We start from the raw sequence: 20,061 nt of genomic DNA, 5'->3' as shown, positions 1-20,061 counted from the left end.
TACCCCAGGGCTTTACAAGGGCCACATATCTGCAAAACAAGAAATGAAATGTCTTTCGGGTATCCCAATGATCCAATCCTTTGGTTCATGATGGTTGAACAGAGTTAGCTAACTCAGGAAACCCCACTTAGCTACGAATCTTAAAATAATAGGAGTACATGAATCTTCCGTTAGAGTTGCCAAAATCATGCGTAATCACCCAAGGCATAATGAGAATGTCTGACGTGTGAAAGGCTATCACAACAATAGGACTCCAAAATCCAAGGATTGTACAACTTCTACGAAAGAAATGATAATAATAAAGGCATTATGGGGTTTCAAGTTCATCTTACATTGAGAACAGAACAATAAATCACACAGTTTACAATGCTATCACGTAAATGATGATACAAATGACAGGAGGGGATTGACAAAAGTCCCAACTTCCGAAGATACAATGAGAATGACCCTTCATTCCCAATATTTTAGCGCCCAGAAACACCAAATGCCATGTAGAAACAAGAATTCTTGAGCTTTGCAACAAAACCCCAAGGGTGCTTCCCCTTTTTGGGGAGCAACCCTAAGAATAAACAATTTAGAATTTATACTTAATCTGAATGGATATTAATAGAATGCAGTACCTTCAATAAATAACTAGATGTCAACACTCTAAAACAATTGACGAGAAAGGCGGGCCATGGATGAGTCAGCTGGTCAAACAGTTGTGTCAAACTTAAAATGTTGTGCTACTCTCACTTGCAGAAAGTGAGGGGCCTTCAGACTTCACAAGGGGTGATCCTTTGCTACTAATGTCAAGCCCCTGCAAACGACCAAGTTGGTCATTCTGCAACATTTCTGAGAATGGATGAGAGTCTGTTTGTTGCAGTTGATGTTGATGAATTGGCATACTAGACGAGTGGTTGAATGACGGCAACTGCATGCTGTGGTGACCAGAAGGCCCTGACTGAGGTGGAAGTGGAAAGAAGTTTGAAGCCGTAAACTGCATCTGGTGCATTCCCAGATTAAATGATTCAGAAGGGCTCATCATCTCCCCAGTTGCAATCTTAAGTCTCTCAACTTCCTTCTTCAATGCTTCATTAAGAGCTACACAAGATCGATGATAGATTACATTCTAATTAGTCAACCTTGGCAAGATGGTTTAGAACGCATCACAAGAAATATAAACTTCATATTTCAAGAGAAGGTAGGTGACTTGGAAATAATGATTACCATCTCGAAGCTGTGCCTGTTGTTCCATGGCTTGCAGACGAAGCTTAAGCTCTGTATTTTCTGTGCTCAGACCTGTTGTGTCCCTCTGAAAATCCAAGGAATAATTTGATCACATTAGTATTCAGCCACAAATTTGTCTATAGAAAGAAACTGAAATTAATCAAATAGAGTTTGGGAGCCAAAAGCCATCACTGAACTGGGAATTAACGAAGTGATGAAAAAGCTTTAAACTCTTGTGGGCAGAAAGAACTGGGCTTACTAAAAAGAAGAAAATCCTGAAGAGCAATGCACTGATAAACCATAAAAATTATGCATCCTGTCGCTTAAATTTAAAAAAGAGAATTATGTTAATCCAACCAAATCCAAAAGATTTTTGCGTGCGAGTTGAATTTACTGTACAGATGAACTTCAAAAAATTTCCCGCATCATAAATAAGCTAAAAATTGACTTTAGACATGTCAACACAAACCTGGTACAGTGTAAGTTGGGCAGAAAGAGTTGTGGCTTCAGTCTGAAGGGTCTGAACTTTGCGCTCAAGTTCTTGAATATAACGAGCTTTCCTCTCTTTTGAACGAGCAGCGGATTGTCGATTCGCTAGAATTCTATTCAATAACAAATAATCAATGAACAGTAAACGAAACAAAATTATATCAACTACTGTGATACAGAGATACTGAAATTGACTGACACTATAATTCCACAATTGTTGCAGAATAACTCTTCATCACAAAATTAAATGGTTAAGCTGAGTGTGCTCAACCATCAGGAAGTATTAAAATTCACAACAAACAGCAAGACGTGACTCATAATGGTAGTTGTTTAGTATTAATTCATAAATCAAGCCTTCATATACTCATTATAATGACATTTCCCTTCTCAGTAATATGCCATTCATATGCTTCATTTAATGCGAGGTGAAGGTTAACTAGTCGCTTTAGAGGCCAGAAGAGGTGGACTTTTTTCTCCAGCCATCAAGTTCTGCAGTTTTATAATTATGTTGGACCTAAAAAATATAGCACTTTTCTCGAGTTTTGAATACGGTGATTACCAACATCGGAAACTAACATTCACATATCTTGACTATAAGAAGCGAATCATACACAAACTCGTTTAACAGAGATCAGGATGGTCAACAGAAACAGTTGTTCATCCAACGGAGCACAATATGCTATGAGGTGCAATTCAGCATAAGATAGGACATTTGAATCAAAATTGATGCATTTCTTTTTTTTTTTTTTTTTTTTTGAGGAATGACTCAAGAATCTTAAAGAAAATGAAATGAAAACAAACCTCTTGGCACGCTTGGGATCAATCGTCCACAGTTCAGCTAACTTATCTGGAGGCATAGCTTTCTTTGCCTCCATAATCTCTCCAAACATGCTTGTAGAAGTCGACCCGTCCACGGAGCTACTGTGCCTGTGTCTCGGCCTTGCACTCGGGCTCTTCTCTCTTTCATTGTGATTGCTAGTACCGACGCCATTCCCATTCCCATTGCCATTCTGATCTGATCCGTTGCCACCACTTCCCGATCCGTTAGCACCTCCGAGTTTGTCAACATCAATGTAAGTGGAGAAGAGGTCGTCCTCGGATCCGATCTCTTCAAGGCTAGCCGTGGATGAGCCGCCATTGAACGGATCAGACGGCGACAGATCCATCATGTCATCGGGCAAGCGGAAGTTAACCTCGGAGTGGGCCCTCCTGTGGTGGTGGTGGTGGATTGGGTGGGACCCAACGACGCCGGTGGCAGCAGCTCCTCCCCTCATGAAGAGCGAAGAAGACGAAGATGACCCGGCGGGAGTCGCCGTCGGCGCGGAAGCCGAAACAGCGGGGGGCGGTGGCGGGAATTGAGAAGTGGCATTGGCATTGGCATTGGCATTGTGAGAAGAGGGATTGGGATTAGGGTTTGAAGGGGGATCTTGCATCTCTGAGAGCAAACCTCGCGTGTTTGTTCTAAGCCATGTGTTATGGAACTTTCTATCCTTTCTTTCACACAGACGCAGAGGAAATGCGTTCGTCCCTCCTAGTCTCCTTTCTTCTTCCTCGCGTTGCAAGAAATCTATAAATGATAAAAATCTATATAAATATTAGATATTCCTTTTTTCGCCCTTTTCCAGATTTGTTAATTTTTCTTTTCGTTGATTTGCTTTCCCTGTATTCTCCTAAAGTTTAATTTTTTCGTTTTCTTTTTCTATTTTTTGTTTATTCAGATAATAGACTAAAAAAATTCTTTATTTTGTGTGCTTAGACTAATTGGATCTTTTATGTTAAGCACGTCCTTTGCAATCAACATGTAACATCACATGCACAAATGTATCATGCAAGCAAGTTTATAGGGAGAAGTTGGACGTATTTAGGATTTCAATGTTATAATTTTTTTTTTGACATTGATGTTATAATTTTTTATTATGTACAGCAAAATTAAATCGATTTTATTTATTGTAGCTAAACTAGTGTATTGCACGGATGGAGGGGTAAAAATATCTAGAGCTAGAGGTTCAAATTTGGATTTTGGGACCCATGGAGCCCGTATCCCCATCAACTATATGGTTTTTCATTTTAAAATTATTCTGTCTTAAATATTACGGTTGACATTTTTTACGAGCAATTTGATATAATCTGAAACAGTTCGTGTTCTGTGTTATGGAGCATCAAAATCCATTTCTGTTTCTAAACTAAACGTGCTCTGTTCTCGTTTTTTTTTTTTAAATAAAACTTCTCAATCCGCGTTTTATTTTTTTTTTTGCTCAAATTGTCTAAACAGACAAAAAGGACCTTAAAGCTACATTGTTCGAATAACGGTAACGGTTGTAAAATAATTTTGGTGTAATAATATACTACCTCTGGTCCTAATTATTAGAGTAGTTGACTAATTTTAGGAGATTAAGAAAATAAGTTGAGTTAGTTATTTGTCCTAAATAAGTATTGTCTTTCCTAAAATATCCTTGTTAATCAAGTGTATTGACTATAACTATTATTGTTAGAAGGGCTATTTTGGAAAAAAAATGTATAAATATGAGAGACAAAATAGATTGGGGTTTTATATTTAAGACTAAAATAAAAGTCAAATAGGGTCTTATATTAAGGACTAGAATTAATAGTAATAAATGAGCATAAAACCACAAATGACAAACTTCTAGTAAATAAAATGGTTTCCACGGAGAAAATAAAATAGTTATTGAGAAGGAAAAAAATGTAAACGGATGAGAATTGAGATTATTAACAATGGCTAAAATACATACCTCCCATTTCTAATATAAGGTTTAATTTGAAGTTGAGTTTAATTCTAAATATAAGATATGGATTCATTTTATTCCTACTTAACTTTTTTTTTCAGATTATCCGAATTGATTTCGTATGTTAAGAAAATTTGTATCGAAAGGTAATTTTAGTACAAATGATTTAAAAAAATATTTTTAAACAACTGATATATACATTTGACAAATAACAAATTTAATAATTTTTTAGTTTATTTAAATTAATTAAGTAAATCTTATATTAATTATATGAGGTAGTATGTTGAAAATATATTTTTCAACACAGTGCCCTTGTACTCATGCCTCACACGTTTCAAAAGGGGATAGTTGACTTTGTGGATAGTCGAAGATATACAAGCTTATTATCTCCTTTCCGTTTTTTTTTTTTTGCCTGCTATCTCGTTTCCTCTTAATAAACCTTACTTGTATAAATATAAAGTGCAGAATTTAGGATCGATATTGCTTCTAAAATTGAAATTGCGTTGGAGAACATCATCAATTTTGGTAGGCTATGAATACTACACGATCTAACGTAATTAATATGCCGGGGATATAACAGAAATGGCCTTTTTTTTTTCATTTTAAGAAAATATATTTGTTAATTGGAGAAGAGAACGTGTGTGAATAATCGGGAAGGATTAAGTTGAAGTGTGCGTGGTGATTAAGAAATTGAAGAAATTAAAGTTGATGGTTTAATGAGGAAAGGCATTATTTGGGGTTTAAAAGTGATGTTTAGGGATAAGAAGAGATAGTTAACTTAAAGTAGGAGGAAGGGTGTGAGCTTAGGGAATAATGATGTTAGTCACTGGCTAGCTAGAAAAGCTCGTGAATGATGGGATAATATATGTTTTTTTTTTTGGTCTGGAAAAAATTGTAAATATTAATTTGCAAAGAAGCCAGGCTGAATATTTATATACAAGAACTGATAAAAGTCCATCATAATTATTGTCAAAAGTCCATCATAATTATTGTCAATGAACTTATCATAACATCGATGTTGCTCTTTTCTCTCGCATATTCACTAAAAAAAATTAACATCAAACTGGAAAATCGATTGCGGAGTATTAATCAACCCTTCTATGTAATACCATCAATATTTATCAAATTAAATTTCAGCGGCATGAATATATAAGGTGAAGGAATGTAAATGTTGATCAATTAAATCATTAAAAAAAACGAAAAGATGTCTTCAATTAAAAGTTTCGTAAAATTTATCGGTGAAGTACTATATTCTTTAATGATTTGGTTCAATCAATTCTAAGAAGAATTCAAAAACCTCTCATCTTTACCAACATTTTTTTAATCCTTCACGTGATGAGTCGTGCTTTTACCAAGTCCTTATTATTACTTTATAGTTAGTTTAGCGTGATCGCTTTAGTAAGACTTCATAATTTCTTCAAAAAGCACATGGGCACATGGCTTCCTCCAAAGAATAATCACTAACATATATTTTCCTTTATATACGTGCTAAATTAAAAACTGTGGTGCCATGTGCGGGCAGTATATTATATATTGCATCAATTTTCATATTGCTTACTTTATGGCGTTTGTTTTGTAAAGATTAAATAAAAAAATAAGTTTCTTTTCTCCCAAAGTCATCCTTATCATCCCTCGAATTCTAAGCTAGGTAGCATGCATCTTACTCGTCAAACGAAACGGAGGTAAATAAAAGGAAAAAAAACGTCTTTGACAATCTTCCTTCTTCTTTTTTTCCCCCAAAGTACAAATCTAGGTTCTTCTTTTGTATCTAAGGAAATTTGAAAGAAGAAAGTTTTCTCAAATAAGTGAGCAGTCTCGTATTGGGAGGATGATCATGTTTGAATTTTGGGAAAGTCTCACAAAAATAAGTTGAAAATTACTAAATTTCAAATCAGGTTTAGTAATATATTTTGATAAATGAATTCCTTTTTAGAGATCTAATAATTTTAAACTTCTTTTCGTGAGATTTTTTTTAAAATTTAAATCTGCCATTGTATAATAAAGATTTGGTTATCACTCAGAAGAAAAGGGAAATTATTGTTGAACAATCATCTCCCTTCTCCTTAATTAACTTTCCTTCTTCCTTTTCCATTTTGAACTCCCAAACTTACCATGGAAATTTGGTGTAAACCAGTCTCTTTCTCAGAACAAAATTGTTTATATTTGGAAACGAACTTTGGTATATATGCTCTTGACGCCTTCTAAGCTTAGAATATTAATTCCCACGGGAAGGGAATATAATTGCGTATCTATTCAAGATATATACTCCTAGGGAAATTTGAGGAGTTAGCTGAAATATTTTATTTAATTTCTCTCATTCTAAGTAGCTTTTTTTGTTTTAAAATAAGAATGAATTTCACGCCACAATGCCTTCGGCTCTCTCATTGTGTATTTCCTCCATTATTAACGCACTCAGTCATGGGAAGCTGCTGAAACACACACACACATTTGTGTGCGTGAGTGTTACCGTTTGTGTGAGTTCTTATTTTTTAAATAGCGCACAAAATAAGGACGCTTTGCAGTGTCTCAACTGTTTGGTCAGGAGCACTATCAACGCTGTATTTTAGAGAAACCTCTCTGGAGAGGGACAGGGATTAGAAGATATGTTAATTAAATTGACAATCCTTAAACAGTAAAGAGGCTTTATTATATACTGGTCAAGTTCTAAATGTAAAACCCATTTTATAGTATAATTATACTATAAAATGTGTTTTACATTTAGAATCGGAGGAGTATTTTCAATGAACGATTAACTTTCATTCTCTTTCCCCATTCATTAATTATCCTACATCCAAACACACCTCAACTAATCACCACATCATAATTAATCCATATGTTTTAACTGTTTGATTGGCTTAATTATATTCATGGATACAGGCAATGAAGAACAAAGGGCCGGCCGTCGTAATAATTAGCAGAAGGGAAGAAAGGAGTAGAAGACATGCACGTGCGTACATGGGCAATATGCAGAGACACACAAAAGACAAAGGAGAGTACACGACGCAGTAAGTAATCTTATAACCATGATGTTGTATCAAAGGCTTCCTTAATCCATGCTTGAATGTTTGGCTCAGTTGTTCTCGCTCGTTACATGAAGAAGATAGACAGGGTCGTTAATTACACAGATCTGATCTAAAGCAGAGGAAAGGAGAGGGGAAGTACAAGACAGGCTAACATGGGAAGACCAGAGACACAAAAGATCATGTACACATGTAGATCAGATGAGTCACGAGTTAACAATAATGAGGACGATTCCTCCTCCTCTGTTTATTAGTCTTCAGTGAGGCTTCGCCTGATCGGATTCCAAAGGGACCCAAGCTAATTCTTAAATCCTATTCAAACGTGGCTCCCCCACTGCTCACGTTCCCTGCTTACGCCATGCTTTATGTGATCACAACCTTTGCACATATGTATAACTCTGGCTCTCTTTAATATGAATATAAATGTAGGAATGTATGTATATGTGGGTGCATATATACATGTATATATAACAAAAACTGGGTTGTTGGCAACAAACGTGGAAAACATACCCTATTATCATTCGTATTACCCATTTTTTCCACTAAAAAAATTGGGTTCCTGATGGCAAATCATTATAAATAATGGTCAGAGGGACATGCAAAAGCATATGAACCCAAGCATTACCAAGTTTTGCATGGAATTTAAAGCTTTCTTGATCTCCTTCATTTCACCTTTTGTCTCCTATTCCCTGATCTTCGTAATTGCTCTCTTCACACTCATCAAAACCCTAAAGTACCCTCGCTCCACCACTTCACTGCTCCGCAAACACAGACTCCCTCCAGGTCCCAAACCATGGCCAATCGTTGGTAATTTACCTGAAATGTTTTCGAGCAAGTCTGCGCCTAAATGGATACACCAGCTTATGAAAAACTTGAACACTGATATTGCATGTATCAAGCTGGGAAATGTCCATGTTATTCCAGTGATTGACCCTACTATAGCCTGCGAGTTCTTGAAGAAACAAGACGATATTTTTGCGTCAAGGCCTAACAGCATGTCCGCTCATCTCATCTCACATGCTATTTAACTGCGGCCATCGTGCCATATGGAGATCAATGGAAGAAGATGAAGCAGATGATAATCAAAGACCTGCTATCTCCGACGAAGCATCGGTGGCTTCATGACAAAAGAATGGAGGAAGCTGATAACCTCGTGCGCTACATTTATATGAGTCAGAATAACAATGAAGGAGGTCTTGTGAATGTGAGGATTGCTGCTCAGCATTTCTGTGGAAATGTCATGAGGAAAGTAATCTTCAATAAAAGGTAACATTCAATTGTATTCCATATTTATTATTCCCTCTTATTCTGATTATAAGTTCTCATTTGTAGATTACAAACAAAGTCTTAGCACTGGAGAACAAATATAGTGTATATATATTTCATAAAAGCTCACATTGTGAAAAAATATTTATTTAAGCAACTAATTAATGCTAAAAATCATCATCCACTAATCCATAATTAAACAGCAAAAATAATCCAATAAGAACGTTAGGTTATATAAATTGCATATTCACATAAGCAAGGTATAGAGCAAACCATTCCTCACAGAAGATAAAAACGAAGAAAAAGGAGAGGAAACTGGTAATTAGTGATGTTTTTTACCGAGCTGCTGGTCTGCATCCCCAAGCTCTAATCCTCCTCCATTTGAACCTCTAAACCTCGTCAAAGTTCATAAACCCTCAAATCAGAAAAGAACTTATATGAAAGAAAATCCTCAAAATCATCATGCATGCTTCAGTGTAAACTGTACATTTTTTGGGCCTGACAAGTGTCATGGCACTGCTACTTCGGCACCGTCGCTCCAGAGAAATTATCCAAGACCATACGGTGCAGTATTTTAATTTTCCTTTATAAAATTATATAAATACTTTCAACGATGTATTGATTACTCCCAAACACCTCAAATATCTGTAGAGTATTATCAAAACACCTACATACACACACACAGATGACTTTTCTTATTTTTATTTAATTATTGAGAAGAAAAAGATAGTTTTTTACAACTGTACGATGATCAAACATGCCTGAAAACTTATGTTTTGTATTTCTGTAACAGGTATTTTGGAGAGGGTGGCGAGGATGGAGGGCCAGGCTTTGAGGAAATGGAGCACGTGGGTGCACTCTTCGTAATGCTCAAATACTTATATGCCTTCTGTGTTTCTGACTTTGTGCCATGCTTGAGGGGACTCGATTTGGATGGGCAAAAGAGACTGTTGAAGAATGCTACGAGGATAGTGGACAAGTATCATGATCCCATCATCGAAGCAAGAATTGAAAAGTGGAAGGATGGTGCCAAGACTAAAACTGAGGACTTGCTTGATGTTATGATTTCTCTCAAGGATGCTACAATAACCCCCTATTGTCCACGCAGGAAATCAAAGCGCAAATTGCAGTTAACGCTTTTGTCTACTCCATATGTCCTTCAAATTCCTTTTTTTTTTTTTAAATGCATTTTAAGAAGGAGAAATTTGTAGAACTCGCTCTAAAGCAATGATGAAAATTAATCGGAAATTTATTTATTTTGCAGGAACTTCTGCTTGCATCGGTGGACAATCCATCGAACGCCGCAGAATGGGCACTGGCAGAGATGATGAACCAGCCGGAACTTCTTCGAAAAGCCACTGAGGAATTGGACCAGGTAGTGGGTAAGGACAGGCTTGTTCAAGAATCAGACATGCCATAACTCAACTACATCAAAGCCTGCTTAAGAGAAGCCTTTCGCCTTCACCCCATGGCTCCATTCAGTGTCCCCCATGTGCCTATGAGTGACACAGTGGTTTCCAACTACTTCATCCCAAAGGGCAGCCACGTGATGCTGAGCAGACAGGAGCTAGGGCGAAACCCTAAAGTTTGGGAGGACCCTCAGAAGTTCAAACCAGAACGACACCTTATGGATGATGGTTCCGATGTGTTCTTGACAGAAACAAATCTGCGTTTCATAATCTTCACAACAGGAAAACGTGGATGTCCAGGAGTGGTGATTGGGACCACTCTCTGTGTTATGTTGCTTGCTAGGTTAATCCACGGATTCGCTTGGAGTGCTCCACCAAATCAAACGATTGAGCTTGTTGAGTCTGAGAATGAACCCTTCATCGCTCAAGCACTTGTGGTCGCTGCAAAACCAAGGCTGCCTAATGAGGTTTACCTATTGGATTAACTAAGCAAGCTAATATAATATTAATATACAAGCCAATCAAATAATATATCAGGAGAATAAAAATTTAAGCGTCTTCCTGTCTTTCTGTCTTCTTGTTGACATTTGGAACAAAACTGTTTATATTTGGAACGAAGTTAATTGCGGATCTATTCAAGATATAGAAAATGAGAATGCTTTTGTAGGAACTAGTTTCAATGCTTATCATTTTGATGAGTACTTTAAACTTATTAGATCTGAATCACCCATACCTCATTTGAATAATCTAGATTTGATTTCTTTTTCATTTTTATTGATTCAAAATAATTATTTTAATATATATAAAATCTAAAATAGAGATAATATTTTAACTATCATTGTTTCCCAAAAAAATAATTTTTTATTTAAAAAAGATTAATCACAAATTTTAAATCTGAACTGTTTAAATAAGATATAGACGGTTCAGATCTGATGAGTTTAGGGTGCTTATCAAGGTGATTAGCATTGAAACTGATTCCGTATTTTTTAGAGAAATCTCCAAAATAATGATGATTTATTTAGTGTTTGGACGGACACAAATTAAAATGGTCCTTATTTTAGAGACTCGCAAGATTATATCTTAAAAGGATGGCGGCTAATTCTTTTATTGCATTATTCAAACGAGGCTCCGCCACTGCTTGCGAACGACCATGATCTTGGAACATCTATAACTCTCTCGCCCTCTAATCTAATATGAATATTTGGGTTGTTGGCAACAAACATAGAAGACATATTCTATTACCATCCGAACAATTACTCATTTTTTTCATAAAATGTTGGGTTCGTCACAACAAATCATCATATAAATAATGGTCCAAGAGTCCAAAACACATGAACCCAGCCATTACCAATTTCTGCAAGTGTTTTCGAGCCACAGGATGGAGCGTACAGCTTTTTTCTCCTTCATTTCACCATTTTGGTCCTATTCCATCATCATCGCAATTCCTCTCTTCATACTCACCAGAACCGTAAAATACCCTCGCTCTACCCCTACACCACTCCGTAAACTCCCTCCAGGCCCCAAACCGTGGCCTATTATCGGTAATTTACCTGAAATGCTTTCGAGCAAGTCTGTGTCCAAATGGATACACCATCTTATGAAAAACTTAAACACTGAGATTGCATGTATCAAGCTGGGAAATGTTCATGTGGTTCCGGTGATTGACCCTACTATAGCCTGCGAGTTCTTGAAGAAACAAGACGACAGTTTTGTGTCAAGGCCTATGAGCATGTCCACTCATCTCATCTCACGTGGCCATTTAACAGCGGGCATCGTGCCATATGGAGACCAATGGAAGAAGATGAAGCAGATGGTGGTGAAGGATTTGCTTTCTCCTGCCAAGCATCGATGGCTTCATGACAAAAGAATGGAGGAGGCTGACAGCCTCGTGCGCTTCGTTTATATGAGTCAGAATAACAATGAAGGAGGCCTTGTAAATGTGAGGATTGCTGCTCAGCATTTCTGTGGGAATGTCTTAAGGAAGACGATCTTCAATAAAAGGTGACATCCAAAAGTTTGCCATATCTATGATATAATGCCTCAAATCAAACATGTCTTAATAATCTGTTTTATATCTCTGTAATAGGTATTTTGGAGAGGGTGGTGAGGATGGGGGGCCAGGCTTTGAGGAAATAGAGCATGTGGGTGCACTCTTTGTAATTGTCAAATACTTATATGCCTTCTGCGTTTCTGACTTCGTGCCATGCTTGAGGAGATTTGACTTGGATGGGCAAAAGAGACTGTTGAAAAATGCTCTGAGGATAATGAACAAGCATCATGATCCCATCATTGAAGCGAGAATCAAACACTGGAAGGATGGCACCAAGACTGAAACTGAGGACTTGCTCGATGTCATGATTTCTCTCAAGGATGCTCATAATAACCCCCTATTGTCCATGGAGGAAATCAAAGCGCAAATTATAGTTAATGCTCTTGCCTACTTGATATATATCTATCAATTTTTTTAATGCTTTTCTGAGATGAAGTTTATAGAACTTGATTTAAAGCAATAACAAAAACCAATCGGAACTTCATTTATTTTGCAGGAACTAATGTTTGCAACAGTGGACAATCCATCGAATTCCGCAGAATGGGCACTCGCAGAAATGATAAACCAGCCAGAAGTTCTTATAAAAGCCGCCGAAGAATTGGACCAAGTAGTAGGTAAGAACAGGCCTGTGCAAGAATCAGACATACCAAAACTCAACTACATCAAAGCCTGCCTAAGAGAAGCCTTTCGTCTTCATCCCGTTGCTCCATTCAGTGTCCCCCGTGCATCGATTTGTGACACGATGGTTGGCAACTACTTCATCCCAAAAGGCAGCCACGTATTACTGAGCAGACAGGAGTTAGGGCGAAACCCTAAGGTTTGGGAGGAGCCTCTTAAGTTCAAACCCGAACGACATCTCATGGACGATGGCTCTGATGTGTTCTTGACAGAAACAGATCTGCGGTTCATAACCTTCACAACAGGAAAACGTGGATGTCCAGGAGTGGTGCTTGGGACCACTCTCTGTGTGATGTTGCTTGCTAGGTTGATCCATGGATTCGCTTGGAGTGCTCCACCAAATCAAACGATCAAGCTTGTTGAGTCTGAGAATGAACCCTTCATCTCTCAGCCACTAGTGGTCGTTGCAAAACCAAGGCTGCCTAATGAGGTTTACCTCTTGGATTAATTAAGCCAAGCTAATATAGTGATATTAATATATAAGCCAATCAAATAATCAGAAGAAATGTAAAAGACAGGCTAACGTGTTAATTTTTTTTTTCCGACCTTAGCTTGACCGTGCCTGATTGGATGTGCATCGAAGAAATTAAAAGATATCTTAATTGTACTAGTGCTGATATTTAATAATTATCCACTTGATGATTAATTCAGTTTATCAATAATCTTGGACATTAAGTGTGTGTGTGTGTAAGAACTTCTTGTCACAATACATACGTAAGCAAGAGAACGAAGGGAGATTAATAAGAAGACCAAACAAAGTAAACAATAAAGCTTTAATGAAATAGAGCGAATGGACAAATTAAATAAAGCAACATACAACTAACAAAGCGAGCAAAAAAAATTAAAGAGATTCAAAGTGAAAAATTCAAACTCTTCTGGGCAACAAAAAATGTTCTGGCACTACTGCATCAGTAAAAGAAGTTTGCTTAATTTAGGAGGCAGGTGGCATCTAGGGTTTGTAAGAAAAGAGCTAAAGGGGGGGCGGCGGCGGCGGCGGTGGGGGAGAAGAAGAATAAGGGAAATAGGAGGATGAGGCAATGAAGGAAGGTTCATCAAGATGGTGGGCCCTTGGGCGGGGGGAGGGAAGAAGAATAAGGGAAATAGGAGGATGAGGCAATGAAGGAAGGTTCATCAAGATGGTGGGCCCTTGGGCTCACTGGGCCTCTTGACATAGAAAACGTGATGCCACTGTAATGACTGTTATACCCTTTGTCTCCGCTCCTTCTTGGGCTTTTCTCGGCCCACTTTAGCTCCCCCTGTTTCAGTGTGTCTGGGTACTACCATCCCAGCACCATACCTTCCCCGCTTTTTCTATGTACCTTCATTTCCAAACTTGACAATAAATTAATACGCAACTTCTTTGGATGAAATAATAAATTGCTGAGATTAAAAATAAATAATATTTAAATTGTTTATATATTTGACCTGGAAGTGGAAAAATAAAAAGAGGAACAGACAAAAATTTTGTAGTAAAGCAAGAGTCCAAATGCCGTCTCTAATTCTCTCTATATAGTTAGTTAATATCCATCAAGGTGGAATGGGTCAAGCTGAGTTGTTAATGCTAGATCTATTAACTCTATTCAAAATTAACTAACTAATAACATATTATATATTTAACATGCTAAATCTTCTATAGACCTGGGAGGAAGTATTATTCGACCCAACATGTTCTAGCTCTTTTCGACAAGGTAAAATCACCATTATATTTGATGTGGTCACAGTTTAAACCTATTTCAATTATATCAGTTAATAGTGTCCGATCCGGGGGAAAAAGAGACTGAACTGGTAGCCCGTGATCATATCGTCGTTCTGTTTGGTGTTTTCAAGGCAAATGACATTATTTGATCATTTGGCCAATGTTGTTAAATTCATGAGACTGAAACAGCACACTGTGAAGAAGGAAGAGGAAGCCGGTTAGGTTACCTTTGGCTGAATCTCAAGCCGAGACACTCGATACACTTTCTTCCTTCTATCATATCCCCCATGCCCATCTCCAAACACTGCCTGCAATAAACCCTTCCACAAACCTGCAGGCGCTCCCATTAATATATCTGTTATAGTCAACAAATTTTATATTTCATTGAAATTAAATATCTGCCACATGGAACTTACCAAGCATCTGGCTCGAAAGACATAGACGTAGGTACTGCAAATGGTGCAAATTTTTGAGCGGGGAATCCCCGGTCGCCGGCGACGCCCACCCCCTCTTCCCGACGCCGTGCTCACGTCATCAAACCCCGTGCTATATCCCGAGTCCGTATCCCCACCTGCTCTCACACAAGGGCTCCGTCCTCCACTGGCACGTCCTAGACTACGGACATAAGGATCCCATGGTCCGTCTATGTGGGAGTCGCAGTGGCGACGGGGGGTCGGTTGTCGTCGGACGGCGTGCGCAAGCCGGTGGTAAATTCGAGGCTGGATATTCTGATCAGATGAGGAGGAGGAGAACCGCGAACTTGTTGGGAAACAGCAGGTTCAGGGGAAATGGGTGACCTGATTTTCTTTTCGGAAGTAGTAGGTAACTAAGTCCTGAAAGGACAAGTTGACGGACTCATCTGGGATTCCTCGGTACAGTTCTTCAAGTTCCATTCTTGGGTTCGTTAGAGTCGTCGTCTTCATCGTGGGATCTCCCATTACACTGCTTTTGCTCAAGGGTCGAGATTAAGCTCTCTTGGTTATTGTCATAATTATCATCTAGCAATCTTGTTTTCTGCCCATTTCCCCTTAACGATATATGGTTGCCGGGAACATGAACCAGGTGTTCTCTACATAAAATATTTATAACTTTATATATATATATATATAGCTTTCTATTAAACATGACCTACGAATCTAGCAAAAAATTATTTGAGTAATATATAATTTGCTTTAGAAATGCTAATTTAATTATGGTGCCATGTGCAGAGCAGGCAGTATGTTATATATTCCATCAATTTTCATATTGCCAGGCTAACAAGAGGGAAAAAAACGTCGTTCACAATCTTCCTTTTTTTTTTTTTTTTTTAAAAATTAAGCAAGTAACTCTAGGTTGTTTTCACATCATATCGAAGGAGCCTTAGAAGAAGAAGGCGTTCTCAAATAAAAGGGAAAAAAAAAACCAATTACATTGGGTTAAATACTTTATACGAGGTAAATGACTCGGGATCCAATCCGCCTGAAAAAAATTACATTAAGTGGGAGCAATCTCTCCTATTCGGAGGCTGACACAATGTTCGACTTGGAATTAGCCATTATATTAAAAACACTATATTACATGGCTATCACTCAGAAGAAAAGGCGAAATCATTGTTGAACCATCATCTCCCCTTGTCCTTCCCTTTTTGAACTCCCAAGCATATATACCATGGAAATTAGGTGCAAACATGTCTCTTTCTTGGAACAAAACTATTTATATTTGGAACGAACTTAATTTGATGCATATGCTAGTAACGTGTTATAAGCTTATAAAATTAATTCGTCCAGGAAGGGAATATAAAATTGTGGATCTATTCATGATATGAAAAATAACGACGCCGCTTTCTTCTTCTTCTTCTTCTTTAAATGCACAAAATAAAAAACCTTTGTAGTGTTTGGACTGTAGTAGCATTATTAAAGGACTATACATGTTTGAAACGTAAACTGAGGAGGAAAAGGATCGTCCTGATTTACTCGTGACTCATCTCTGTATGCGTGCATTATTAAGGCTGTAGTTTAGGGAAGTCCCGAAAATATTGACGCTTTAGTATTTGGACGGAATCAAAATAGAGACTCCTTATGTTTGCTGCTCTTTTGGATAGCGGGATTCATTGAACGACAAGAATAAAGGAGGTGCAGCTGTAAATATAAGGAAGGTGCGGCAACAGTAGTGATGTTCCTCAATGATGCAGCTCTCCAAAACCCAATGTCGCAGGTTCAAATCCTGCAAAGTGTGATTCTATTCTTATTAAATCGAGAATAATACTGAAATAATGGAACATTAGTTTAAAGTGTTACTTTTACCTCCTATATGAATTAGGATTAAAACAAAGAAAATAAGAGGTTAATATAAAAAATGTTAGTTAATCAAAAATCCAACTGATCATCATATCGTCATTGTAAATATGCAGCTACGAATAATTGAGCCAAAGTAATAGGAATTGGACCTAACATGATTCCAACTAAAAACTTCAGTCATTTTTATTTGTTTGAAAGAAGAAAGGAAAGGAGGAGGTAATATATATATATCCTTAAATATTAATTTATATTGCCCTGCCCATGAATCTCAATGACCAAGAGAAATTGACATGATAAATACATTTCTGCCGCGAGAAACTTTTGGTTAAATTAAGAGCGTTCAATAAGCATTTTCATTGTTACAGAAACTTTTGGTTAAAATGTACTAAATTAATTGGAATTACTTAGCTCAACTTATGCGTCGGTCGGAACCTAAATATTGGATGGTGAAAAGAAGGACGGTAGCTAATTTAATTCTTTAATTGTACTCAAACGAGGCTTCGCCCCTGCTTACGTTCCTTGCTTACGAACACAGTGGTCGATGTGACCACAATCTTTGGACACGTATAACTCTCTCGTTCTCTTTAATATGAATATATGTGTGTCTGTAAGAAAAAATGGGTTGCTGGCTACCAACATAGAAAACATATTCTATTACCGTCCGAATTATACCATTTTTTCCATAAAAAATTGGGTTCTTGACAGCAAGCCATTATATAAATAGTGGCCAAAGGGTTCGAAGCATATGAACACAACCATTGCCAAGCTCTGCAAGTGTTTTCAAGCCGCATGATGGAGTGTACAGCCTTCTTCTCCTTTATTTCACCTTTTTGGTCCTATCTCATGATCTTCGTAATTGCTCTCTTCATGCTCATCAAAACCCTAAAATAACCTCACGCTGTCCCTCCGCCATCCAGCAAACACAGACTCCCTCCAGGTCCCAAACCGTGGCCTATTATTGGTAACTTACCTCAAATGCTTTCGAGCAATTCTGTGTCCAAATGGATACACGAACTTATGAAAAACTTAAACACTGAAATTGCATGTATCAAACTGGGAAATGTCCATGCATGTGATTCCAGTGATTAACCCTACTATAGCCTGCGAGTTCTTGAAGAAATTAACAAGACGATATCTTTGCGTCAAGGCCTGACAGCATGTCCGCTCATCTCATCTCACGTGGCTATTTAACGGCAGGCGTCGTGCCATATGGAGAGCAATGGAAGAAGATGAAGCAGATGGTAGTGAAGGACTTGCTTTCTCCGGCCAGGCATAGGTGGCTTCATGACGAAAGAATGGGGAGGCTGATAACCTTGTGCGCTACGTTTATATGAGTCAGAATAACAATGAAGGGGGCCTTGTGAATGTGAGGATTGCTGCTGAGCATTTCTGTGGGAATAACTGAAGGAAAACGATCTTCAATAAAAGGTAACACACACACACACACACACACACACACACACATCCGATAGTTTCTTTGTTATGTATTGATAACTCTTAAAATCAACTCAACTATCACCAAATATAAGATTTCATCAAAACATCCATCCGAATAACTTTGATTGTAATTCTTGAAAGTCGAAAAGAAAAAAGTAGTTTTTAAAAGTCGTAATCACACATGCCTTAATAATTTGTTTAATATTTCTGTAACAGGTATTTTGGAGAGGGTAGCGAGGATGGCGGGCCGGGCTTTGAGGAAATAGAGCAAGTTGGTGCACTCTTCATAATAATCAAACACTTATATGGCTTTTGTGTTTATGACTTCGTTCCATGCTTGAGGGGACTGGACTTGGATGGGCAAAAGAGACAGTTGAAGAATGGTCTGAGGACAGTGAACAAGTATCACGATCCCATCATTGAAGCAAGAATCAAAGAATGGAAGGATGGCACCAAGACTAAAACTGAGGACTTGCTTGATGTTATGATTTCTCTCAAGGATGCTAACAATAATCCTTTATTGTCCATGCAGGAAATCAAAGCTCAAATTACAGTTAATGCTCTTGTCTACTTCACACACACACACACACACACACACACACACACACACACACACACATATATTATCCTTCAATTTTTTAATGTTTTTTTTACTATTTTTTAAGAGGGAGAAGTTTAGAGAACTAGATTTAATGAAGCAGCAGCCAAAGTTAATATGAATTTCATTAATTTATTTTGCAGGAACTTATGTTTGCAACAGTGGACAATCCATCGAATGCCGCAGGATGGGCACTCGCAGAAATGATGAACCGGCTAGAAGTTCTTCTAAAAGCCACCGAAGAATTGGACCGAGTAGCAGGTAAGGACAGGCTTGTGCAAGAATCAGACATACCAAAACTCAACTACATCAAAGCCTGCCTAAGAGAAGCCTTTCGCCTTCACCCCATTGCTCCATTCAACGTCTCCTGCGCGCCTATTTGTGACACAGTGGTTTGCAACTACTTCATCCCGAAGGGCAGCCACGTGTTACTGAGTAGACAGGAGCTAGGGCGAAACCCTGAGGTGTGTGAGGACCCTCTTAAGTTCAAACCAGAACGACACCTCATGGATGATGGTTCCGATATGTTCTTGACAGAAACAGATCTGCGTTTCATAACCTTCACAACAGGAAAACGTGGGTGTCCAGGAGTGGTGCTCGGGACCACTCTCTCTGTGATGTTACTTGCCAGGTTGATCCATGGATTCACTTGGAGTGCGCCACCAAATCCAACGATTGAGCTTGTTGAGTCTGAGAATGAACCCTTCATCTCTCAACCACTTGCGGTTGCTGCAAAACCGAGGTTACCTGATGAGGTTTACCCGTTGGATTAATTAAGCCAAGCTCATATAATATTATAATATATAGGCCAATCAAATAATCAGGAGAATAAAATATCTTAAATGTCTTTTTGTCTGCCTGTATGTCGAGGTCGTGATCAGAATCTATGTGTATTTGACTCCAATCCTTTGTACTTTGTTCGCAACCTTAGTGTAGTACTACCTCCGGTCCTTAACTTAATATAAGACTTTATTTGACTTTTATTTTGATCCTAAATATAAGACCCTAATCTATTTTGTGTCTCATATTTATACAATTTTTTTCCAAAACAGTCCTCTTCACAATGGTAGTTATAACCAATAAACTTAATGAGTAAGAATATTTTAAGAAAGATTACACATATTTATTACAAATAACTAACTTAACTTCTTTCTTTAATCTTCTTAAATTAGTTAACTAGCTCCTATAA

At 37.8% G+C, this 20,061-nt stretch overlaps 2 protein-coding genes and 2 pseudogenes across 2 annotated transcripts; 3 read left to right on the top strand and 1 right to left on the bottom strand.

Moving 5' to 3' along the window:
- Positions 1-287: 287 nt before the first annotated feature.
- On the bottom strand, positions 288-3,238 carry LOC114726399 (transcription factor RF2b). The gene is made up of 4 exons (XM_028912989.1): positions 2,500-3,238; positions 1,679-1,811; positions 1,210-1,294; positions 288-1,083 (listed from the first exon to the last, which is right to left on the bottom strand). Exons 1-4 carry the CDS (start codon positions 3,129-3,131, stop codon positions 713-715), a joined length of 1,221 nt encoding a protein of 406 aa, XP_028768822.1. The 5' UTR covers positions 3,132-3,238; the 3' UTR covers positions 288-712.
- A 4,820-nt stretch (positions 3,239-8,058) lies between these two features.
- On the top strand, positions 8,059-10,622 carry LOC114726411 (isoleucine N-monooxygenase 2-like; annotated as a pseudogene).
- An 893-nt stretch (positions 10,623-11,515) lies between these two features.
- On the top strand, positions 11,516-13,313 carry LOC114726410 (isoleucine N-monooxygenase 2-like). Its single transcript, XM_028912996.1, has 3 exons — positions 11,516-12,138; positions 12,224-12,560; positions 12,684-13,313. The coding sequence occupies exons 1-3, from the start codon at positions 11,516-11,518 to the stop codon at positions 13,311-13,313; spliced, it is 1,590 nt and encodes a 529-aa protein (XP_028768829.1).
- A 1,882-nt stretch (positions 13,314-15,195) lies between these two features.
- Positions 15,196-19,645, top strand: LOC114726409 (isoleucine N-monooxygenase 1-like; annotated as a pseudogene).
- Positions 19,646-20,061: the final 416 nt, after the last annotated feature.

The sequence above is a fragment of the Neltuma alba genome, unplaced genomic scaffold, assembly GCF_004799145.2.
Source record: "Neltuma alba isolate B1F8T4 unplaced genomic scaffold, ASM479914v2 tig00012377_pilon, whole genome shotgun sequence".
Taxonomy (NCBI): domain Eukaryota; kingdom Viridiplantae; phylum Streptophyta; class Magnoliopsida; order Fabales; family Fabaceae; genus Neltuma; species Neltuma alba.
The sequence above is the reverse complement of the archived record's forward strand: the minus strand, read 5'-3'. Positions and strand labels throughout refer to the sequence as shown.